Source organism: Catharus ustulatus, chromosome 1, assembly GCF_009819885.2.
Source record: "Catharus ustulatus isolate bCatUst1 chromosome 1, bCatUst1.pri.v2, whole genome shotgun sequence".
NCBI classification, from domain to species: Eukaryota; Metazoa; Chordata; class Aves; order Passeriformes; family Turdidae; genus Catharus; species Catharus ustulatus.
The window spans coordinates 61,736,437-61,755,787 of NC_046221.1; the positions used below are offsets into that span (position 1 = coordinate 61,736,437).

General features: G+C 44.4%; 1 protein-coding gene across 1 annotated transcript in view; it reads right to left on the reverse strand.

The window, feature by feature from the left end:
• CTDP1 (CTD phosphatase subunit 1) overlaps positions 1 to 19,351 on the reverse strand; it is a 110,362-nt gene that overhangs the window by 59,292 nt on the left and 31,719 nt on the right. Inside the window, exons 9-10 of the mRNA XM_033069683.2 lie at positions 12,254 to 12,395; positions 8,292 to 8,522 (exon numbers count right to left, since the gene is read on the reverse strand). Coding sequence (XP_032925574.1) covers positions 8,292 to 8,522; positions 12,254 to 12,395 — 373 coding nt within the window. The remainder of the gene's footprint in view (positions 1 to 8,291; positions 8,523 to 12,253; positions 12,396 to 19,351) is intronic.

The window sequence follows — 19,351 nt, forward strand, 5'->3', positions numbered from 1 at the left end:
CCATCAAAACTTTCTTGCTGCCAAGAGCTTCAGTAGCTGCAGATGCCTTGCCCTTAAAATACATTAATATTCCTGTACAAGTGGAGTTTCTCCACCACTTGACAAACTTCATTATTCCAAAAGCAATGCCTACATTCTAAAGCATTTTTCCCGATCTATGCTAAGTTTTTAACTCTGAGTCTCTAAGTATACCCTTCTATTTCTCAACCTTACAGACAAGAATTGTGCATGTAGAAAGAACACTTTTGCAGCATCAGTCTTCAGACATTTCCCACATGCTAAGCCTGGATAAGATGCAAACCAGCGAATATTTCTTTTTGGTTAGCATATTGAAATAGGATAGCTTTTTCTTTTAGTCTGTATTCTATTATATTGTTAATTACTATACTTAATGCAAACATGCAGATACAAAAAGCAATATCAAAATCTCCATTAAAACTGATAAAATAATCATAGCTTCATGAGAGTTGCTTTATAGCAATAAAAAGATAGACTATATGTACAACAGCAGGAGACTTCTAACTTCCTTGGGTAAATTTTTCTGTGACCATTACTTAAGTACAGTAATTTCACGACTATAAGGCGCACCCTTTTGACTAAAATTTTCCCTGGAACCCGGAAGTGCGCCTTATAGTCCAGTGCACCTTATCTGATGGACAAAGTTCAAAAAAATTGCCTACCCGGAAGTGCGAGCTGCGAGCCACGGGGGGAGCCAGCAGGGCCATGGCTGCCAGGTGGAGGTGGGGTGGAGTAGGGGCGGGCACGCCCCGGCCCTGTGCAGGCGGAGCCGCCCCTCCAGAGGCACGCCCCGGCTCCGTGCAGGCGGAGCCGCCCCTACACAGGCATGCCCCAGCCCCGTGCAGGCGGAGCCGCCCCTCCACAGGCACACCCCGGCCCCGTGCAGGCGGGACGGCCCCTCTAGAAGCATCCCCCGGCCCCGTGGAGGCGGAGCCGTCTCTCCAGAGGCACGCCCCGGCCCCGTGCAGGCGGAGCTGCCCCTACACAGGCACGCCCCGGCCCCGTGCAGGCGGAGCCGCCCCTACACAGGCACGCCCCGGCCCCGTGCAGGCGGAGCCGCCCCTACACAGGCACGCCCCGGCCCCGTGCAGGCGGAGCCGCCCCTACACAGGCACGCCCCGGCCCCGTGCAGGCGGAGCCGCCCCTACACAGGCACGCCCCGGCCCCGTGCAGGCGGAGCCGCCCCTACACAGGCACGCCCCGGCCCCGTGCAGGCGGAGCCGTCCCTCCAGAGGCACACCCCGGCCCCATGCAGGCGGGACGGCCCCTCTAGAAGCACCCCCCGGCCCCGTGGAGGCGGAGCCGCCCCTCCACAGGCACCCCCTGGCCCCGTGGAGGCGGCACGGCCCCTACAGAGGCACGCCCGGGCCTCGTGGAGGCAGAGCCGCCCCTCCACAGGCACACCCCGGCCCCGTGGAGGCGGGACGGCCCCTCTAGAAGCACCCCCCGGCCCCGTGGAGGCGGAGCCGTCTCTCCAGAGGCACGCCCCGGCCCCGTGCAGGCGGAGCTGCCCCTACACAGGCACGCCCCGGCACCGTGCAGGCGGAGCCGCCCCTACACAGGCACGCCCCGGCCCCGTGCAGGCGGAGCCGTCCCTCCAGAGGCACCCTCCGGCCCTGTGCAAGCGGGACGGCCCCTCTAGAGGCACCCCCCAGCCCCGTGCAAGCGGGACGGCCCGTCCAGAGGCACCCCCCGGGCCCCGTGCAGGCGGAGCCGCCCCTCCACAGGCACCCCCCGGGCCCCGTGCAGGCGGAGCCGCCCCTCCACAGGCACCCCCTGGCCCCGTGGAGGCGTCACGGCCCCTACAGAGGCACGCCCGGGCCTCGTGGAGGCAGAGCCGCCCCTCCACAGGCACCCTCCAGCCCCGTGGAGGCGGAGCCGCCCCTCCACAGGCACCCACCGGCCCCATGGAGGTGGAGCCGCCCCTCCACAGGCACCCACCGGCCCCGTGGAGGCGGAGCCGCCCCTCCACAGGCACCCACCGGCCCCGTGGAGGCGGAGCCGCCCCTCCACAGGCACCCACTGGCCCCGTGGAGGCAGCACGGAGGGGCGGCGGCCATAGCCCGGCCCCGGAGAGGCAGCACGGAGGGGTGGCGGCCATAGCCCGGCCCCGGAGAGGCAGCACGGAGGGGTGGCGGCCATAGCCCGGCCCCGGAGAGGCAGCACGGAGGGGCGGCGGCCATGCCCCGGCCCAGCCGGATGCAGGCGGGCCTGGGGCCCCGCGGCACCGCCCCTGCCAGGTACAGGCGGGCCCGGGGGCCAATGACTGCCGGGTTGAGGCGGGGCCTCGGCCAGCAACCGCGCGGAGGGAGCTGGAGGCGGAGCCTCGCTGCAAAAAAAAGTGCGCCCTATAGTCCGGTGCGCCTTATCTGATCTACAAAGTTGCGAATTTTGCCAACTCCCGGCGGGTGCGCCTTATAGTCCGGTGCGCCTTATGGTCGTGAAATTACTGTACTAAAAACTTCTAGAAGCTAAATTACTATACAATACAGATAACCTACCAGTACTGTCTGCCACATTAGCCTCCTGGAACAAATTACAGCAGCTCAGCATCACTTAGAATCCAATTCAAAGGTCATAAAGCTCCTGGGTCACAATATTTATGTTCACCATAAGACTGTGCATTTGGAGAATATTACCAAAAGCAGGTATAAAAGTGACTTTTGAAATCAGAAGCAGTTTCAAGGTGCAACTAACAGGTGAGAGGCCATCAATCTGAGGGCTACTGTAACTGAAAAAGGCTACAGTGTAGTCTCTGCAGACAAGAGTTTTATGCAGAACAGCTGATTCTCATCAAGCCAGGAATTACAAGAATCAGCTTTAGACCAACAGTCCCCCACAAAAAAAAGCCATTACAAACCTATGCAAATCTAGTCAGCCATAGGTAAGGTCCTACAAACTTATTTCTCCTTTTGTGAATTTGACAACTTCTTAAGAATGTTATCTAAATATCAAGGGTGTTTTTACCTCAGCACTTAGATTCCAGAATATATGAAATCTAAAAGCCACACAAAGCTGTCGATTGTGCTCATTTTGACAGCTCATATTTTGCAAATATGCATCTCTCTTCTCATATCCCATGGACAGGTGCAGGAAATTTGAAATCTTGCTTTGAATGGGAAGTTGTGAAGGAAAAGAGCCCAGACACTGCCATGCTACTCAGACCTGCCCTCTCTGCTGCAGAAGACCCCCAGTAACATAGCACAACTCACTCAGCAGACACATATGCCTCTGTAGTCTCTTATTCCTATACAGTGGAATTTCTTGTGAAGCTTAACCAGCTTGGATGCTGTGAAAATGAACTAACGTAACTGTTTTGTTTGCTAGAGTTTCTCAACACCACTAACAGTTTTTGGGTTGTGCGGGTTTTTTTTCTCCCCTATACAATGTTTTCTATTTTCAAGATCACCCTGTTCTCTTTTGCCATTAAATTGCTCTCAGACAGTAATTTTCATAAGTAGATGACAAAAATATGGCATTCCAATATATTTTCCAAAAAGTTCTTTTAAAGTATCATTTCCTTGAACTTTTAATATGCAACCTAGGCAGGAAAGGTGGCAACATCATTTACATTCTTAGCAAAAGAGAGAATGACAAAACAAAAGCTAAAGGCATCTTACACAGCTCTATTAAATATATGACAAACGCGACCATTCCAAGAATTACAGAAGTTGTATGTATCATGACACCCAAGCAGATTTTCTTAGACTAGCAGTAAATCTAAATAAATCTAGCAATTTTTTTAAGAACACACTGTCATACAGTTGACAAGAACAACTCCTTTTGTAGAATAGTGTGAGATCATACTTGACTACATAGCACACAAATATTAACTGTAAAATAACTGTATTAATAGCTTCTAAAGGCCTCTGTCAGATGTTTTTCCTCGTATTTTCCCACTGCTCCTAGGTAAGAAACACTGCCTTCTCATGAAAGCATTCCAAAAGCAATGTGAAGTAAAGTTGTCTTAGAGACATTTTTATTTTGTCAAAAACATTTTTTAAGCTTTTACATTTTCAGCTGCCTGTAAACTTCAATAAAAATTGAAAACACAAAAATGCAGGAATTTACATTTATTCTAATTAAATGAGATTCATAAGTACAGTAATTTCATGACTATAAGGCGCACCCTTTTGACTAAAATTTTGGTCCAAACCTGTAAGTGTGCCTTATAGTCCAGTGCGCTTTATACAACGTACAAAGTTGCAAAATTTGCCAACCTGCGAGGGGGCGCGGGAGCGGGTGGCTGCAGCCAGTAGGAGCCGCACGGGGAAGGAGGAAGCGAGCGGCCCCGTGCTGCCCTGAAGCGCAGCAACCCTGAGGTGTGAGCTGTGGCCATCCTGAGCTGCGGCAGCACCGAGCCACCCTGAACCGTGGCAGCCGGGAGTGCCGGGCCCGTGCACAGGGAGGACGCTTGGGGTTGCCTTTAAAGGCTACACCAATCTGTGAAAAATGTTTGCAAATTGAGCACCTGCCCGTAAACTTCACAATGGTGCAATTCCGTTACCAATTCATTACTTTGTTGCATGCAGCACAGCTCCTCGCTGCAAAAAAAGTGCGCCTTCTAGTCCAGTACACCTTATAGAATGTACAAAGTCGTGAAATTTGCTGACTCCTGGAGGTGAGCCTTATAATCTGGTGCGCCTTATAGTCATGAAATTAATGTACTTTTCAAAACAAGCCACCAAATTCAACCCTGCAGGGTTTGGTTGGTGCTTGCCAGTCTTACATGCACAAGGACATATGTGCAGGGTAGGCTCAACATTTGTAGAAGTAACAAGCACTTGACACATCAGGGTAAAAGCTAAAATAACATCATCATCATGCAAGCGTTAAAAATATTTAAATTCCAGCCATGTGCTCAATTTGGCACTGCATATTTTTGCCGTCACAACAACACTGATAACATTAAGTAGGAAAAACGGTAACTATGAGCATATAAATTCAGACAAAAACATTGTAAGTGAAATTAATTCATACAAATCTTCAAGTGTGAATTAAGCCATCAACATCTGCTTGACACACCTCTTCAAACCAAGCATTTGGTGCATCTTAGCATTATTGTAAACCAGGGTGCCACTTTTAACTTTTCACATGTAAATGACACCCATGTTTTAAGCCTTGCCTCATCTGTTAACATATTACTAACGTTCATTAAATGTAACTTATAGTATAACTTTTTTCTTTATTCCAGTCTAAGCTGCCATTAGCTTTTGCATTACTTTGAACAACATACATTACACATCTCATGACCCATTACAATTTTAGTGTTTACTGTAATGTTTGCAGAATACTGTTTCTGTATGAAAATGCAAATTGTTGAGATACATAAGGCATGTCAAAGCTCTGACATGTAGGTTATTTTTAGAGAGGAATCCTTCCCATTCTCAGACAAAGAAGAGCTGCCCCCGAGCAGCATTGCATTCCCTTTCCTTCTACTACAGCTGCAAACTTTGTTCAGTCTTCTGCACGGGCTGCAACAGCTGTGATAAAAAAAGCAGGTGCTCAAGAATCAGAGTTGAGCACAACGGCAAGACCTGTTGCTTGAAATGTTGACTACATTAACTAAATGTAATTCAAATCTGTAATTCACTGGTGACAGTTTCACTTCAAATTGCATATACAAATTTAAACTAACTACATCCAATTTTAAATTATGTTTCAAGTTTAATCTGAGAAAGAAACTAAAAATGTTGAAATCCAACACAGTGAGAACTGAAACCATTCTTATGAAATGGTATTCAGATAACTTGAAGCCCTTTGCAATAACCGGTCCTGCAAGGAAGAGGTTTTCTGCTAAGCACAACGAGGTCTATTCTTAAGACACCAAGAACCATTGCTATGCCACGTGCAGCTACCATGTCCCCAAGGGCTTCCACTCACAGCAGTGCAACTCCGTTTCCCACTATCTGAAATTCAGAATCACACGAAGATTTGAGAAACTATCAAATGATTGGAGGCTTTGACTACATCCCCCCGCAACACGAGCGGTTGTGAGGGTCAACAACTTTAACTGTGCTTAAAAATCAATGGTTTAGTTGCAAATATTCCCCTCTTTCTGTAGAATGTGAACGAGGGAGCACATTATGTCTGTCAGGACAAAAAATACATTGTCTGCGACCAATAAATTATTGCACAAACACAGTTCTCTTAAGACAAGTACTATATCAAATTTTAAAGTGGATGTGAATCTTTTTTAAAAAGCCGTCATTGACATATGTGTTAAGATAAAGCTCACAGTACTGCCTCAGCTCTTCCTCAGTAAAGACACAGCAAAGCTGTTTCTATTCAGCTTTTTGTTACTTCTTCACAGTCTTCCTGCTCTGTCTGCACTGTGGTGTTAAAACACTGCCTTGCTTTTCTCCTAGACTTTGCCAAAACATTCCTCAGGATCTTAAGAAGGTGGAACTGTTCTGGGAATAGAGATGTATCCCAATTGTGTTTACAGGTCACCAACTACACCACTAGAACCAAATCAACAGGAAATTAGAATGAAAATAATTTTTCTCAGCCCAGACTTTATGCTCATCTCTTTTCTTACAGCTGCTTAGTTGTGGGGTAAAGTTGCAGCACTGAGTAACCAGATTCACAGTCAGATTAAAACATCACAATTCTGAGCACTAACAGTTCCAAAAATCCCCACTGAATTGAAATAATAGAAGAGAGCAGAACAGAGACACAGCCTCACTCCACCCCTCAAATCTGTTTGAAGCTTTACAAAACTCAGCTAAGAGTACAGCTAAAGTATATTTCTCTCCTTCTCAATAAGATAGTCAAGAAGCACATCAGCATTAATGAAAAATAGGGTTAGGTGTGGACAAACTCTTCATCAGGTTGTTGACAAAAGTAGGGAAACCATTAAAACCTATTCTTTTGAAAGCATTCAATAATGTATTAATATCAACATAACCCATCATACTGAAGCACCTTACAAGTGTCATGACAATTATACAGGTAAAACCTTCCCAGCTTTATTTCTAGAAAAATTCTTTTCCACAATAACTGACCAAAATACCCAGAAAATTTTCAGCTCCTCCTCTCTGGATGCTGTGTCTTGACTATTTAAAAAGTTTCTAATACTCATTTACCGTATCATAGTAAACTAAAACATACTTTTGAAAGTTAAAAAGGAAGTGAAAACAGGACATCTTCACAAACAAGAGAGACTCAAAAAACCTGTGTTTTTTGAGGGGAACCTTTGTTTTTCAGAGGAAAGCTAAAATAAGAAAAAGGTTACAAACAGCTAACAACTAGAAAAAAAAAAAGGCTGAAATATTTAACAACTGGAAGACAGAGTGGAAACATAAGCTACACTACTACACTAAATATTTACAAGGGATAACACTGCTGAAGTGGCAAGGAAGGGAGAAGAAAGGCAGAAAACTGGGCATTTATAGTTGTGATTTCTACTTTTTGAAGACTGAATTGCTTGATAAAAACTGCTGTACTCTGATCACATCAGACAAGGGAATGCAGATCACACTTTACAAAGAAAAGCTTTGTTATACCTGGATACTTCTTTACCACTGGGAATGAAAAAGCCTTGCTAAGCTTGTTATAATTCCAGAAAGTCAGATCTTTTATTTAGGTAATTGAGGATGAATTCTAGATATTTTACACACTTAAGAGACAAGGGGTGCTTTTGCAGCTTAACACAAATTTTGACTACGTCTAGAGAGATACTAGCCTTTGTACTTCAAAAAGCAGACTGCCTCTTCTTCCTTCGGAATTAGTGTCTTGACTTTGTAGTCTAAGGATTAGTAATGAGCACTCAGCCTTACAGCCTTTATTTCACAATGCTCAGTCAGCTATATACCTCTTCCATCGCTTCTGATATTTCTAAAAAACAATTTAATGCCCCATTTGAAGGGATTAAGTGAAGAGGATAATTTTATAAACAAGAGCCAAATGTTATCAGGTATATTTTATTAACAAAAAGCAATCCAGTATGCTAAGACTCATTAAGAAACACCAAGCTACTTCACTTCAGAGATCAGTAAGTGTAACATTCTTTAGACTAAACACACTACACGCCGTATTTATTTGGTTTGAGGTTTCCAGTTCCAGTTCAGTGAGGCACAAAAAGCCATCTGGAATTGCAGCATCCTGACTTCACTTCAGCTGATTATTCACTTTTGTTCATTTTCTTGGCTTTTTAGAAAACAAAGTAAAGCAAAAATGCCGATTTAATCAAATGAAAGGATAATGAGAGTAAGACTTACTACAGAATCTAGAAATGTAGATAATGTGACTCTTAGTTATGCTTTAGGTACCTGAAGGACGAGTGTTCACCGTGGACTGGCAAGGTGATGGGAGGAGCTGGAGACTGGATGTACATTGACTGCCCAGTTGTCTGTGTGCCTTTCCTGATCAGCTTTCCAGTGTTAGGATCATAAATTCGAACTTCAGGACCAGGTTGAGACTTTGGATGGATGGGTGTTGGGTGAAACAGAGCTGTCTGAAATGTGCTGGGTGTATCAGGAAACGTGGCAGGGCTATTTTCTCTGTTAGACAAAGTTTAGGAAAAAAAATTGCATTAGAAATTTAAATGAGCTATCTAACCAGAACGTAAAAAACAAGCATTTCTTTTTCTTCTTAAGCAGAAGAGGGAAACAGTTTGGAAAATCTCTGAAGAAACATTTCTTCTCCTCCACCTCATTAAAACCTCACTAAATTTAAAATAGAAAACTGCAAATACAAGATAATGTCACATTTAACTTACTAAAATATTAATAAGTCTGCCTTAAAAATTGTCTAAACACAAAGTTACTGAAATTGCTTCCAGGTAGTAACAACAGTACAATTAGCATAGCATGATAATCTGCATATATGAAACAAAAAAAAAGTAGGCTATTGTACCAATCTATTTACTCTCCAAATTTGCTCTGTAAGCAAGTAAACACATAGTACTAACTTGCAAGCCAGCCTAATTTTTAAAAATACTAAATTGCCTATGATCACTCTACTGCATTTTAAAAACATAACTTCAGAAGTGTCAGCAGAAATACTCAGATCAGACTGCAGAAATCACTATTATAATATGCTATCCAATTATGATGAAGTGCCACCAAAAAAAAAAGGCAAGCAAATTGAATAATTAAAAAAAATCAAATAAAACAGTATGTTATATGCCATGAAAGCAATGTTATATTAAAAAAAGATTCAATTAATTTGTAACAAATATTAGAAGTGTCACAAAACTGGAGATGCTTTTTACCAGATGTTTTTGTGAATGTTTCTGAAGTAGTCTTGTAGCAATAACACAGTAAACCAATTTCAAGTTTACCTACTCTTTTCTTGCTATCTTAAGCTCATTTTACATGCAAATGTTTTCTCAGACTTCTCCCTTCCCCTAGTTTGTAAGTGCTTTGAACCCATAATCACTATTTCAAGCAGTTACATTAAGGAGAAAATATTTTCCAAAGTAGCTGCATGTATTGGGTTAAAATAAAAGTACAGTAATTTCATGACTATAAGGCGCACCCTTTTGACTAAAATTTTCCCTCAAACCCGGAAGTGCGCCTTATAGTCCAGTGCGCCTTATAGTCCAGTGCGCCTTATCTGATGTACAAAGCAGCGAAATTTGCCAAACTGGAAGTGTGAGCTGAGAGCCGTGGGGGGAGCCGGAAGTGCCACAGCAGCCGGCTGGGGGCGGGCCCGGAGGCCCGCGGCACTGCCCCTGCTGGGTGGAGGCGGGCCAGGGGGCCCGAGGCACCGCCCCTCTCCGGTCCAGGCAGTCCTGGGGCCCCACGGCTGCCGGGTGAATGTGGGCAAGGGGGGCCGCGGCACCCGCCTTCCCGGGTCCAGGAAGTCCCGGGAGCCCATGGCTGCCGGGTGAATGTGGGCTAGGGGGGCCGCGGCACCCCCCTTCCCGGGTGGAAGGGGTCCCGGGAGCCCATGGCTGCCGGATGAAGGCAGGCTAGGGGGCCGGCGGCAACCCCGCTCCTGGGTCCAGGCAGTCCTGGGGAGCCATGGCTGCCGGGTGAATGTGGGCTAGGGGGGCCGCGGCAACCCCCTTCCCGGGTGGAAGCAGTCCCGGGGCCCCATGGCTGCTGCGTGAATGCGGGCTAGGGGCCCCGCGGCACCCCTCTTTCTGGGTGGAAGTAGTCCTGGGAGCCCACGGCTGCCAGATGAAGGTGGGCTAGGGGCCCCGCGGCACCCCTGCTCCTGGGTCCAGGCAGTCCCGGGGAGCCATGGCTGCCATGTGAAGGCGGGCTAGGGGCGCCGCGGTACCCCCGCTCCTGGGTCCAGGCAGTCCTGGGGGCCCATGGCTGCCGTGTGAAGGCGGGCTAGGGGGGCCGCGATACCCCCGCTCCTGGGTCCAGGCAGTCCTGGGCAGCCATGGCTGCTGCGTGAATGTGGGCAAGGGGGGCCGCGGCACCCCTCTTCCCGGGTGGAAGCAGTCCTGGGAGCCCACGGCTGCCGAATGAATGTGGGCTAGGGGGGCCGCGGCACCCCCGCTCCTGGGTCCAGGCAGTCCCAGGGAGCCATGGCTGCCATGTGAAGGTGGGCTAGGGGGGCCGGCGGCACCCCCGCTCCTGGGTCCAGGCAGTCCCGGGGAGCCATGGCTGCCGCGTGAATGCGGGCTAGGGGGCCGACGGCACCCCCACTCCTGGGTCCAGGCAGTCCCGGGGGCCCATGGCTGCCGGGCGAAGGCGGGCTCGGTGGCTCGCGGCACCGCCCCTACCAGGTGGAGGCGGGCCCGGGGGCCAATGGCTGCCGGGTTGAGGCGGGGCCTCGGCCAGCAACCGCACGGGGTGAGCTGGGGGCGGGGCCTCGCTGCAAAAAAAAAGTGCGCCTTATAGACCGGCGCGCCTTATCTGATCTACAAAGTTGCGAATTTTGCCGAATCCGGGGGGGTGTGCCTTATAGTCCGGTGCACCTTATAGTCGTGAAATTACTGTATTTGTATTAAGATAGATATCTTACTGACTGAAGCTTGGGTGGGGGGGAAGTATGAAGTTAAGATGTATTGTATTTGAAACACAGAAGTCAGAAAAACTATCATGTTTAAGTAAAATGGAAGAGTAAATTAATAGAGGAAGGAAGACTAACATTCATCTAGACATCAAAAAATAATGTTCACAAGCCACTGTCCAGGTTTCTGCTGCAAACTTAGCAGTGTCAGGTCTCTGAGACAAATTAAGCACCCCATGCAAATATTCCAAAGTTTGATTAAAAACCATCTGATAGTACTTTCTAAAGAGTAAGTATCCTAGTCAAGCCATAAGTAGGCTACATGTCTTTCCCTAACTTATAGGGATCCTGCGTCTCTACCTAGTGTCACTTTGATAAATGTCCTCGCTTCCACATGTTTATTCCGGTGTCTTCAAAGCCTTATACATCCATGTTCTGCTCTCAAGGGGTATCTTGTAAGTAAAAAGTAAATCTCTAGCATAGTCAGTCACACCAGTATCAGTTTAATACAGAAACCCCATTATGCTGTGCTCCTTCCTGTCTAAACATGGAAGGGAAGGTCCTCCATTAGGCTTGCAAGAGTGTTGGTCTATCCAAACACATAAGTCAAGAAGCAGAAGCTGGCTTGACAGAACCTTGTCATGAGTTACTTTAGCCATGCCACTATCCTGCAGGGAACTGTTATTGACAGCCATCCGACTTTTTCTTTGCTAATAATATTTTTGGCTGCCTCTTCTACCTACTGTCAATCTAGTGTATTATTTATTTTTTACCTTTTCTCTTTCAGTACTTTCTTATCATCCCAAAACTGCCTTTCACTACTTCCTTTCTTCCAGGTTTTGCTGCTATCTTCATGCCTTCCAATTTTTCTTAGAATTTTCTATGGTATTTTTCTGTTTCTCTCTTTCTTGTCACTACCAAATTTCACCTAAAAATGCCATACTTTACCAGTTCTTCATGTAGTCAAAGTATGTATATTTTTTGGCAGCATGAATGATCCTGTGCCTTGGTGGCACTCCCCATGTTAGTTTACGGACAAACTGAAAAGGGTAACTTCTCCAAATTAAAAGACCTAACAACAGTTAATTGCTAAGAAGTTTTCTTCTGACTGTGTTAGTTACTGAACTGTTTCCTGATCCCTTGACAGTCTCAAGCTTAAGCAAAGGAGAAATGGACAAAAATAGGGAATTCTTCCATAGAATCCATAAGCATTACACACCATTCTGCACTTGTCAGAAACCAATTTATTAACAAATCAGCATTACTGTATGAATAACCTGTTTTCATGGCCCCTATTCCCTCAAGGAATAGCACGTACCTGTGTGTTTTGATGTAGTCATCCTTTAAGGGAAAGAGTTGTTCCTCAACTTTGTCCCAGCGCTCCAGGCAGCTCCACAGCCAATCAGGGTTTACAACATGGAGATCCTTGCAGTCCTGAGCTTGTCGTACTTTTTCTGTGCCTATTACAGAGTCAAACACAACATAACAGTGTTCCCAGAAACACAGAAGATAAACCAGCGTGTAGTTAAAACTAAGAACATTTTGTCATCAGTTGTATGTAAAAAAACCCCAGCACTTCTCCCCAGTCCAACAAAACAATCAAAGCTAATAAAAGGAAGAATCTAAGTAAGATGCAGAACCTCAGACTCAAACTAGACGAAGATAACTTTCTGAAGAACTGGCACCCTAGAAGTAGCCCACTACGATTTATACAGAAAATCTGCATCTTCTCTGCATGTCAGCCCAACAAACAACACAAATGCACTTTTGAATAACATCTCCTTCACTTACATTTGTTAGTAGTCCAAGAAGAAGCAGCTTTTCAATGCTGTTGAAGCCTGACTAACCATACCAACTTTTTTACACATGGTCCCCTGTTCATACAGAGTGCTACCTTCTAACAGGCTGTCACCCACCCAACCTCCACCTACCAGAAGTGGAAGCAAAGCAGATAGAATTCTTTTGTGCTGAAACAGGAACAAAGAATGTGAAGTTAAACATGTCAGGCTAGCATGCAGTCCAGGGTGAAACCACCAACAGAGCAGCTTGCAAGTAACAGGTGATCTTAAATTCTACTCTCTGGGGATGCTAGAGCAAGAGACAAACTCAGTAAAGTTGCTATAAATCTGCCAAATAGCACCGAAATCAGCGCTGTGGTTTAATCCAAGCCATTCTTTGACTCCTCCAAGCACCCCAGTGGGATGGGGAGGAGAATAAGGGAAAAAACATTAACACTAGTGAGTTAACAACAGCTAATGAAATAAAGTAAAATATAATAATACCAATAATATGAGCCCTTTTCTGTTTTCACACATGTGAGAACAATGAAGCAATGAAGCCTTCAGTAAAAAAAAATAAATCAAGATTCAGAACAACTCTGACAAAGAAACAAGAACAATAAATTAATTTGATGTTTTCATCACAGTCCCCTGGAGTTTCATCTTCATGACTGTCATTTAACAATATGATTTCACTTGTTTCAATTTAGATGAAAATCTTGAAGTACCCACACTTCTCCATATAATTTGAAGATGAGACAAAGCAGCTAATCTCAAATATCTAATACCTCTGTGCAACCTGAACTACAATCCACTAGGACAGACAGATGAACTGAAATGCACTTGAGGACTGACCTAACTAATTGGTTAGATAGCTCAGTCTAAGACATCTGTAAGACTAAAAGACAAAATAAACAGAAAGGGCAGGGGATAATTGTCCTTTATCAAACTGTTGAAAGCCTCTGTTTCCCTTCCTTTCATCCTCCAAACCCAATGGAGTACAGGAGTAGGGCTACATTTTTATCTATATACACGTGATTGTTCATGGTTTCAGATTAACAGAAAACAATGTTTTGTACACAAATACATTTATTTTTTTCAGCTGTAAATGCAACCAATTGCACAGTTCAGGATGTAAGAGCTGTACATATAAAGCTTTACTCTACACTAGTATCATTAAAAAAACCCAGTTAATTTAAGAACCCAAGATAAACACAAACACAAAAATAAGTATTTCGAGATACAGCCCTGTTCAAACCTCTACTGGTTTGGACAGGCCACATTTTAATTTTTGCATGGAATAAAAATAAAACCACTGTCCAACAAAGATTCAGTGAAAAACAGTTTTAGAACAACAACTGTGTTAAACCCAGCACACCTTTGCAGTTCAAGAACTTTTAACTGGCTAAAACATAAAACCCTAATAAGGGAGGTCAGTGTAATCCCTGCATCACACATGCCCCAATTTAAGAAACCTGCTTTCCAATTACAGACTATAAGGCGCACCCTTTTGACTAAAATTTTTCCCTGAACCCGGAAGGGCGCCTTATAGTCCGGTGCGCCTTATCTGATGTACAAAGTTGCAAAATGCGCAAATCCGGAAGTGTGAGCCGCAATGGGGGGGCGGTGCCGCAGGAGTTCTGACTTGCAAGGGGGGCGGGAGCGGGTGGCCACGGCCAGCAGGAGCCGCGTGGGGAGGGAGGGAGCTGCCCCCGGCCCCGGCACGGGGAGGGCACCTGGCGCTGCGTTTAAAGGCTACTCCAGTCTGTGAAAAATGTTTGCAAACTGCCAGTAATTCGTTACTTTGTTACACGCGGCTCAGCTCCTCACTGCACAAAAAAAAAAAAACCAGGGGCGAGCCTCTGCCAGTAATTTGTTACTTTGTTGCATGCGGCTCAGCTCCTCGCTGCAAAAAAAAAAAAAAAAAAAAAGTGCGAGCCGTAAGCCCAGCTGTGAGTGGGGGACAGGAGCAGCCAGCCCCTGGCCAGCGGTGGCCGCGTGGGCCAAGAGGCATCACCCGCCCCCGCTCCCAGCCCCGCCGACCGTGTGGGCTGAAAGGGACCGCCCACCCCTGGCCAATGGCAGCCGCACAGAGAGAGAAGGGGCGGGGCAGCCCATGGCCAGCGGTAGCCGCACAGGGAGAGAGGGGGCGGGCAGCGCTGTGCCGCCTCGAGCTGCAGACCATCCCGAGCCACCCTGAACCACAGCAACCCTGAGGTGTGAACCGTGGCCGCTCTGAACCGTGGTAGCCGCAAGCCCCGCCTCGCCAGCCAGGGGCGGGCAGGAGTGCCGGGCCCCACCCACGGGGAGGGTGCTTGGGGCTGCATTTAAAGGTTACACCAATCTGTTAAAATGTTTCCAATTTGAGCACATGCCAGTAAACTCCACAGGGGATTCCGTTACTAATTTGTTACTTTGTTGCGCACAGCACGGATCTTCGCGGCAAAAAAATTGTGCGCTTTATAGTCCAGTGCGCCTTATGGTCGTGAAATTACTGTAATTATCAGTTACAAAAGCAACTGAGAAATTTCATGCAACAATTGCTGGAAATGAACCAGTTTACAGTGCCAGAAAGAGCTTTGACTGGAGGTATTATTAATATTTAATTAACCTCAATAGGAATTGTAGAAATACCTGCAGTTAGAAACAATTATGTATAAAGTTGTATTCTGTATTTAATTTATACACAGGGTATATTTTAGAGGAAATAAAGCAAAGGTTCTGAAAGACAATCAGTTGACTAGATCTGGGAAAAAAACGCTTGAAGTAGTTTAGGGCTTAGCTTGGACATTGGTTTCTTCTGAGAAAAAAGGAGAAAAGGAATGACAACATCAGAAAAACAAACCAGTAAAAAGACAGTTGTTATAAACAAGATGCTAAAATCACGTTTGTAAGCATAAGAGTTTCAGAGTTTAAAAAAAAAAAAAGGCAACAAAAGCAATACTGTCCTGCACATGACAGCTCTGGAGCTGACTGAATACCACACACAAAGCAGTGGTTTCACTAGTAAGCACACACAATGGTTAATGAGAGCTGATGATACTGTTGGACAGATGGGACTATGCTGCTCCTTTTGGATTTAATCAGGGGAAATACGGACATAACTGTAATATTGCACCTGCACCTCATGTTAAATCTGAGGTTACACAAGGAGATGGTTTTTTCCAAATGTTTTTCAAACTCATGTTTCTGCACTGTTGTCAGGTGTTTCATCTTGCTGCCCTTTCTTCCCCATCCCCACATTATGCATTCACACATCTGTTTCCTACTGGATGCATGCTGAAGAGCTATGCAAATTCTTCTAGTTGACAGGATGATGACAGAAAACTTAATCATGAAAGCTAAAATAGCACAATTTTGTATGAAGTTGCTACTGGAATTAGATGGTCTTTAAGGTCCATAACAACCTAAACGTTCTAGGATTCTGTGAAAGTTGGTGACACAGACTTGTGTGTAACTGAACATGCCTCCCAAGAGTCAAAAGTCTTACATTTCTCACCTCCACAACATCAAGGCTTTCTGCCTCATCCCCATTTCTGAAGTGCAGTGGCCTATTGCAAACCCCAGCATGCTGAAAACTGCATGAGGGAACACAACTGCATCCTCTTGGGGAGGGAGGGTTTCCTATTTCAGCTGACACCTTCACAAATCAAGATTTCACATGTATAATGTACCTAAAGGAACATTTGGTGAAACACCAAATTTAACTGGGAGGAGAAATAGCTCTGAGATAGTATTTCCTGTCTCCTCTCCCCTCCACCAGTGTAACTTCTCCTTTGTGAATTATGACTATTAAAACAAAACAGCAGAAAGGTTTTCATCCATCCAAGCAACGGTTCTTCTGATGCAGCCAAAAACACCTGAATTACCCAGCTGAGCTGAAAATCACTTTGAGAAAAACTAATTTTCCAGACTACCTTTTTGCATTATTGTCATCTAATCACCTTTCCCTACTTCAAATTCTAAAGTTCCTCCAAGAAGTTAAAAAGGCATGGGTTTCCCACATGAAGCAACTGGGTGCCAAATTATTCACACCTACTCTCTCATGGATACAGTCTGAAGCAGATAGTATCAGCAAATGTTATTTTCAAAGCTGAGGAAAGTGCTTATCAATTCTACTTCTGAACTTGTTGAAAACAGTGTTCAGCCAACTGTGGCCTCTGATTCAATTTCACCCATGAGGAACTCAGTGTGAATGCTCAAGGCTGTGCCAGGACTAACCAAAGCACACGATGGGGAGAGATCACCAGCAGCACTTGCAGAACTCTCTCCTGATCCCAACACACCAAACTCAACACATCCTTATGATAGGCAGTTTGCAAATGGGCTGCCAGACTTTGTGACAGATGTGCTGTTCTGAAGCTATGCCTAAAGTTCAGGTTTAACTCTGCACTGTGCCTTACCAACAAAAGCAGTAGGCTTACTTGGTCAGTAGCCAAGTTTAGAGCAATGCTTAGTTTGATTCTTTTAAAAAGACACAGCCCTTTAACATATTTTTCACAAAAAACCACTGTTGACACAGCACAGGTATAGGAAATGGCATGGACTCAAATATATTTTGAAAAATAAAAGAAAAATTTAGGGCCTAAACTGATGTATTTTAATTCCTACCACATTACAGTAATTTTTAAGAGATCTGAATCGCTGTATCTGCTCCACCAGCAAAAACATCAACTACAGTGTCTTTTATCAGTTCAGGAAGGAATATAACAAGGTTTATGAAATAATGTGATAACTGCTTAGCCAAGTGTGTACACAGCTATAAAATCTCATCCCACAGTGCAGTTTACTGATGCTTAAAGCAAACAGCAGATGTTTCAAAAACTGAAGATTTATGCAGCCCATAGACAAGCGGAAAGTACTACAGGATAGCCTTTTCTCAGTCATGTTTTATGAAAGTTGACTAGATGATGCAAAGATCCTGCATTTTACAGTAATTCAGGCAGACATTTTCTGCCCTATGTAATGAAAAAGTCCTAATTTTTTCAAGAACAAGGACTTATTTAATTTCAGAATTCAGAGTACCTATGTCTACAGGGAAACAAACGGCCTATCTGCAGAGAAAGAGACGAGTATATATAAAGAATAAAAGAAATTTAAACTATTTACTCTATTAGGCTGTGAAGAATGCTGTAAAAACAATCTAAAATGTTTTTCAGTAGCTATTAATTCCAATGCACCAAGCTATGATGAGGTCACTTCACAGGGGAAACCCCAGCACTTCAAGATCTAAAGGGTTTCACACTGACTTCTTCCCTTTTACGTCCTCTGCCACGTTGTTCCTTTGCCTTCAAAATGAAAAAACTAATAGTATTTACTCCCAAACACTGCTGCAGATTAAGTAACTGCCTTTCCTTACACTTCAGCTAGTGCAAAGTAAACATGCACATTCAGCTGCTTGTCAGTCTCAAGTCTGCTTCTGTTAGTGGTGCCACCTAAAAAGACTGAACTAAAAGGTATTTTAGAATCACTTTTCACACACATTAAAAAAAGAAAAAAAAGATAAAAGTATAGATAACAATGTTGCCTGGTCTCACATCACTGACTTCTAAATAAAAGTCAAGAAGGGACATACTTTTGTTTCCCCTTTTCACCAGTGCTTCAGATGTTTGCCACGGAAGCCAAAGATGCAATATTTGTGTGGCTTACTGTAAGCAAGAGGCTTGTAAGAATTCGCTCTCTAACCATAAAAGAATCACTATGAAAATCACATTGACAGATGAATTATCACAAATCCAGCTGCAACAGGACAAAATTTATATCCTTAAAATCACTGATTAAGAAGTGTCCTTCATGAAATTAGAATGATGCAGAATAACTACTCTCATCTTTCAGAGGTGAGAGTAATAGCCTCCAGTTAAAAAAAAAAAAAAAACCCCATCACAAAACCAAAACCCCATCACAAAACCAGTCAATCCAAAAGGATCTTCAAAGGGTTATTGGATAACACAGTTTTAATCACTCTAAATCCCTCTATTTCATTGCCATTGTTACAGAAATAATTAAGTGATGATGAAAGATGACAACAGTATTTATTCTTAGGTAGAAATGATTGCCAATTTACCTCATCTAGAATTGGCACAATATGCAATTTAATAAAAAAAACAACGTTAAAACAGTTTTTCATATTCAGATATACTTTAGTACAATTCACTAAGAATGTTCAGGTGGCAAATAATTTACTTATAAAAATAGAACACAAGGATGCATAGATGCATCTACATAAAGACAGAACTTTCAAACTGTACATTAAAAAAAACCTCAATAAAAATTCAACTGCTTCTCATTACCATATGATGTATACCTTAATGTGTTTTTCAAAACTTTTCACTCTAGAGAAATGTGTATGTTTGGGAGAGTCTCATTTACATCTATCCTATCAATTTTACCCCATCACACAATAGTTGAATCTGATGTATAGTAACTACATTCAGAAGTCATCTAGTTTAAAATATACAAAGTAACTTTGAAATTAAGTATTTTAAGATTTGAAATTGGAAAAACATCTCTTACATTGATGGTTATTATGTCGCCAATGAAGTATGATGAACTTGCATAATTCCTTGCTGAAATAAGCATTACTATTTATGAAATTTTAAAACAGCTGTTCAGCAACTGTAGTAAAACAATGGAGTCCC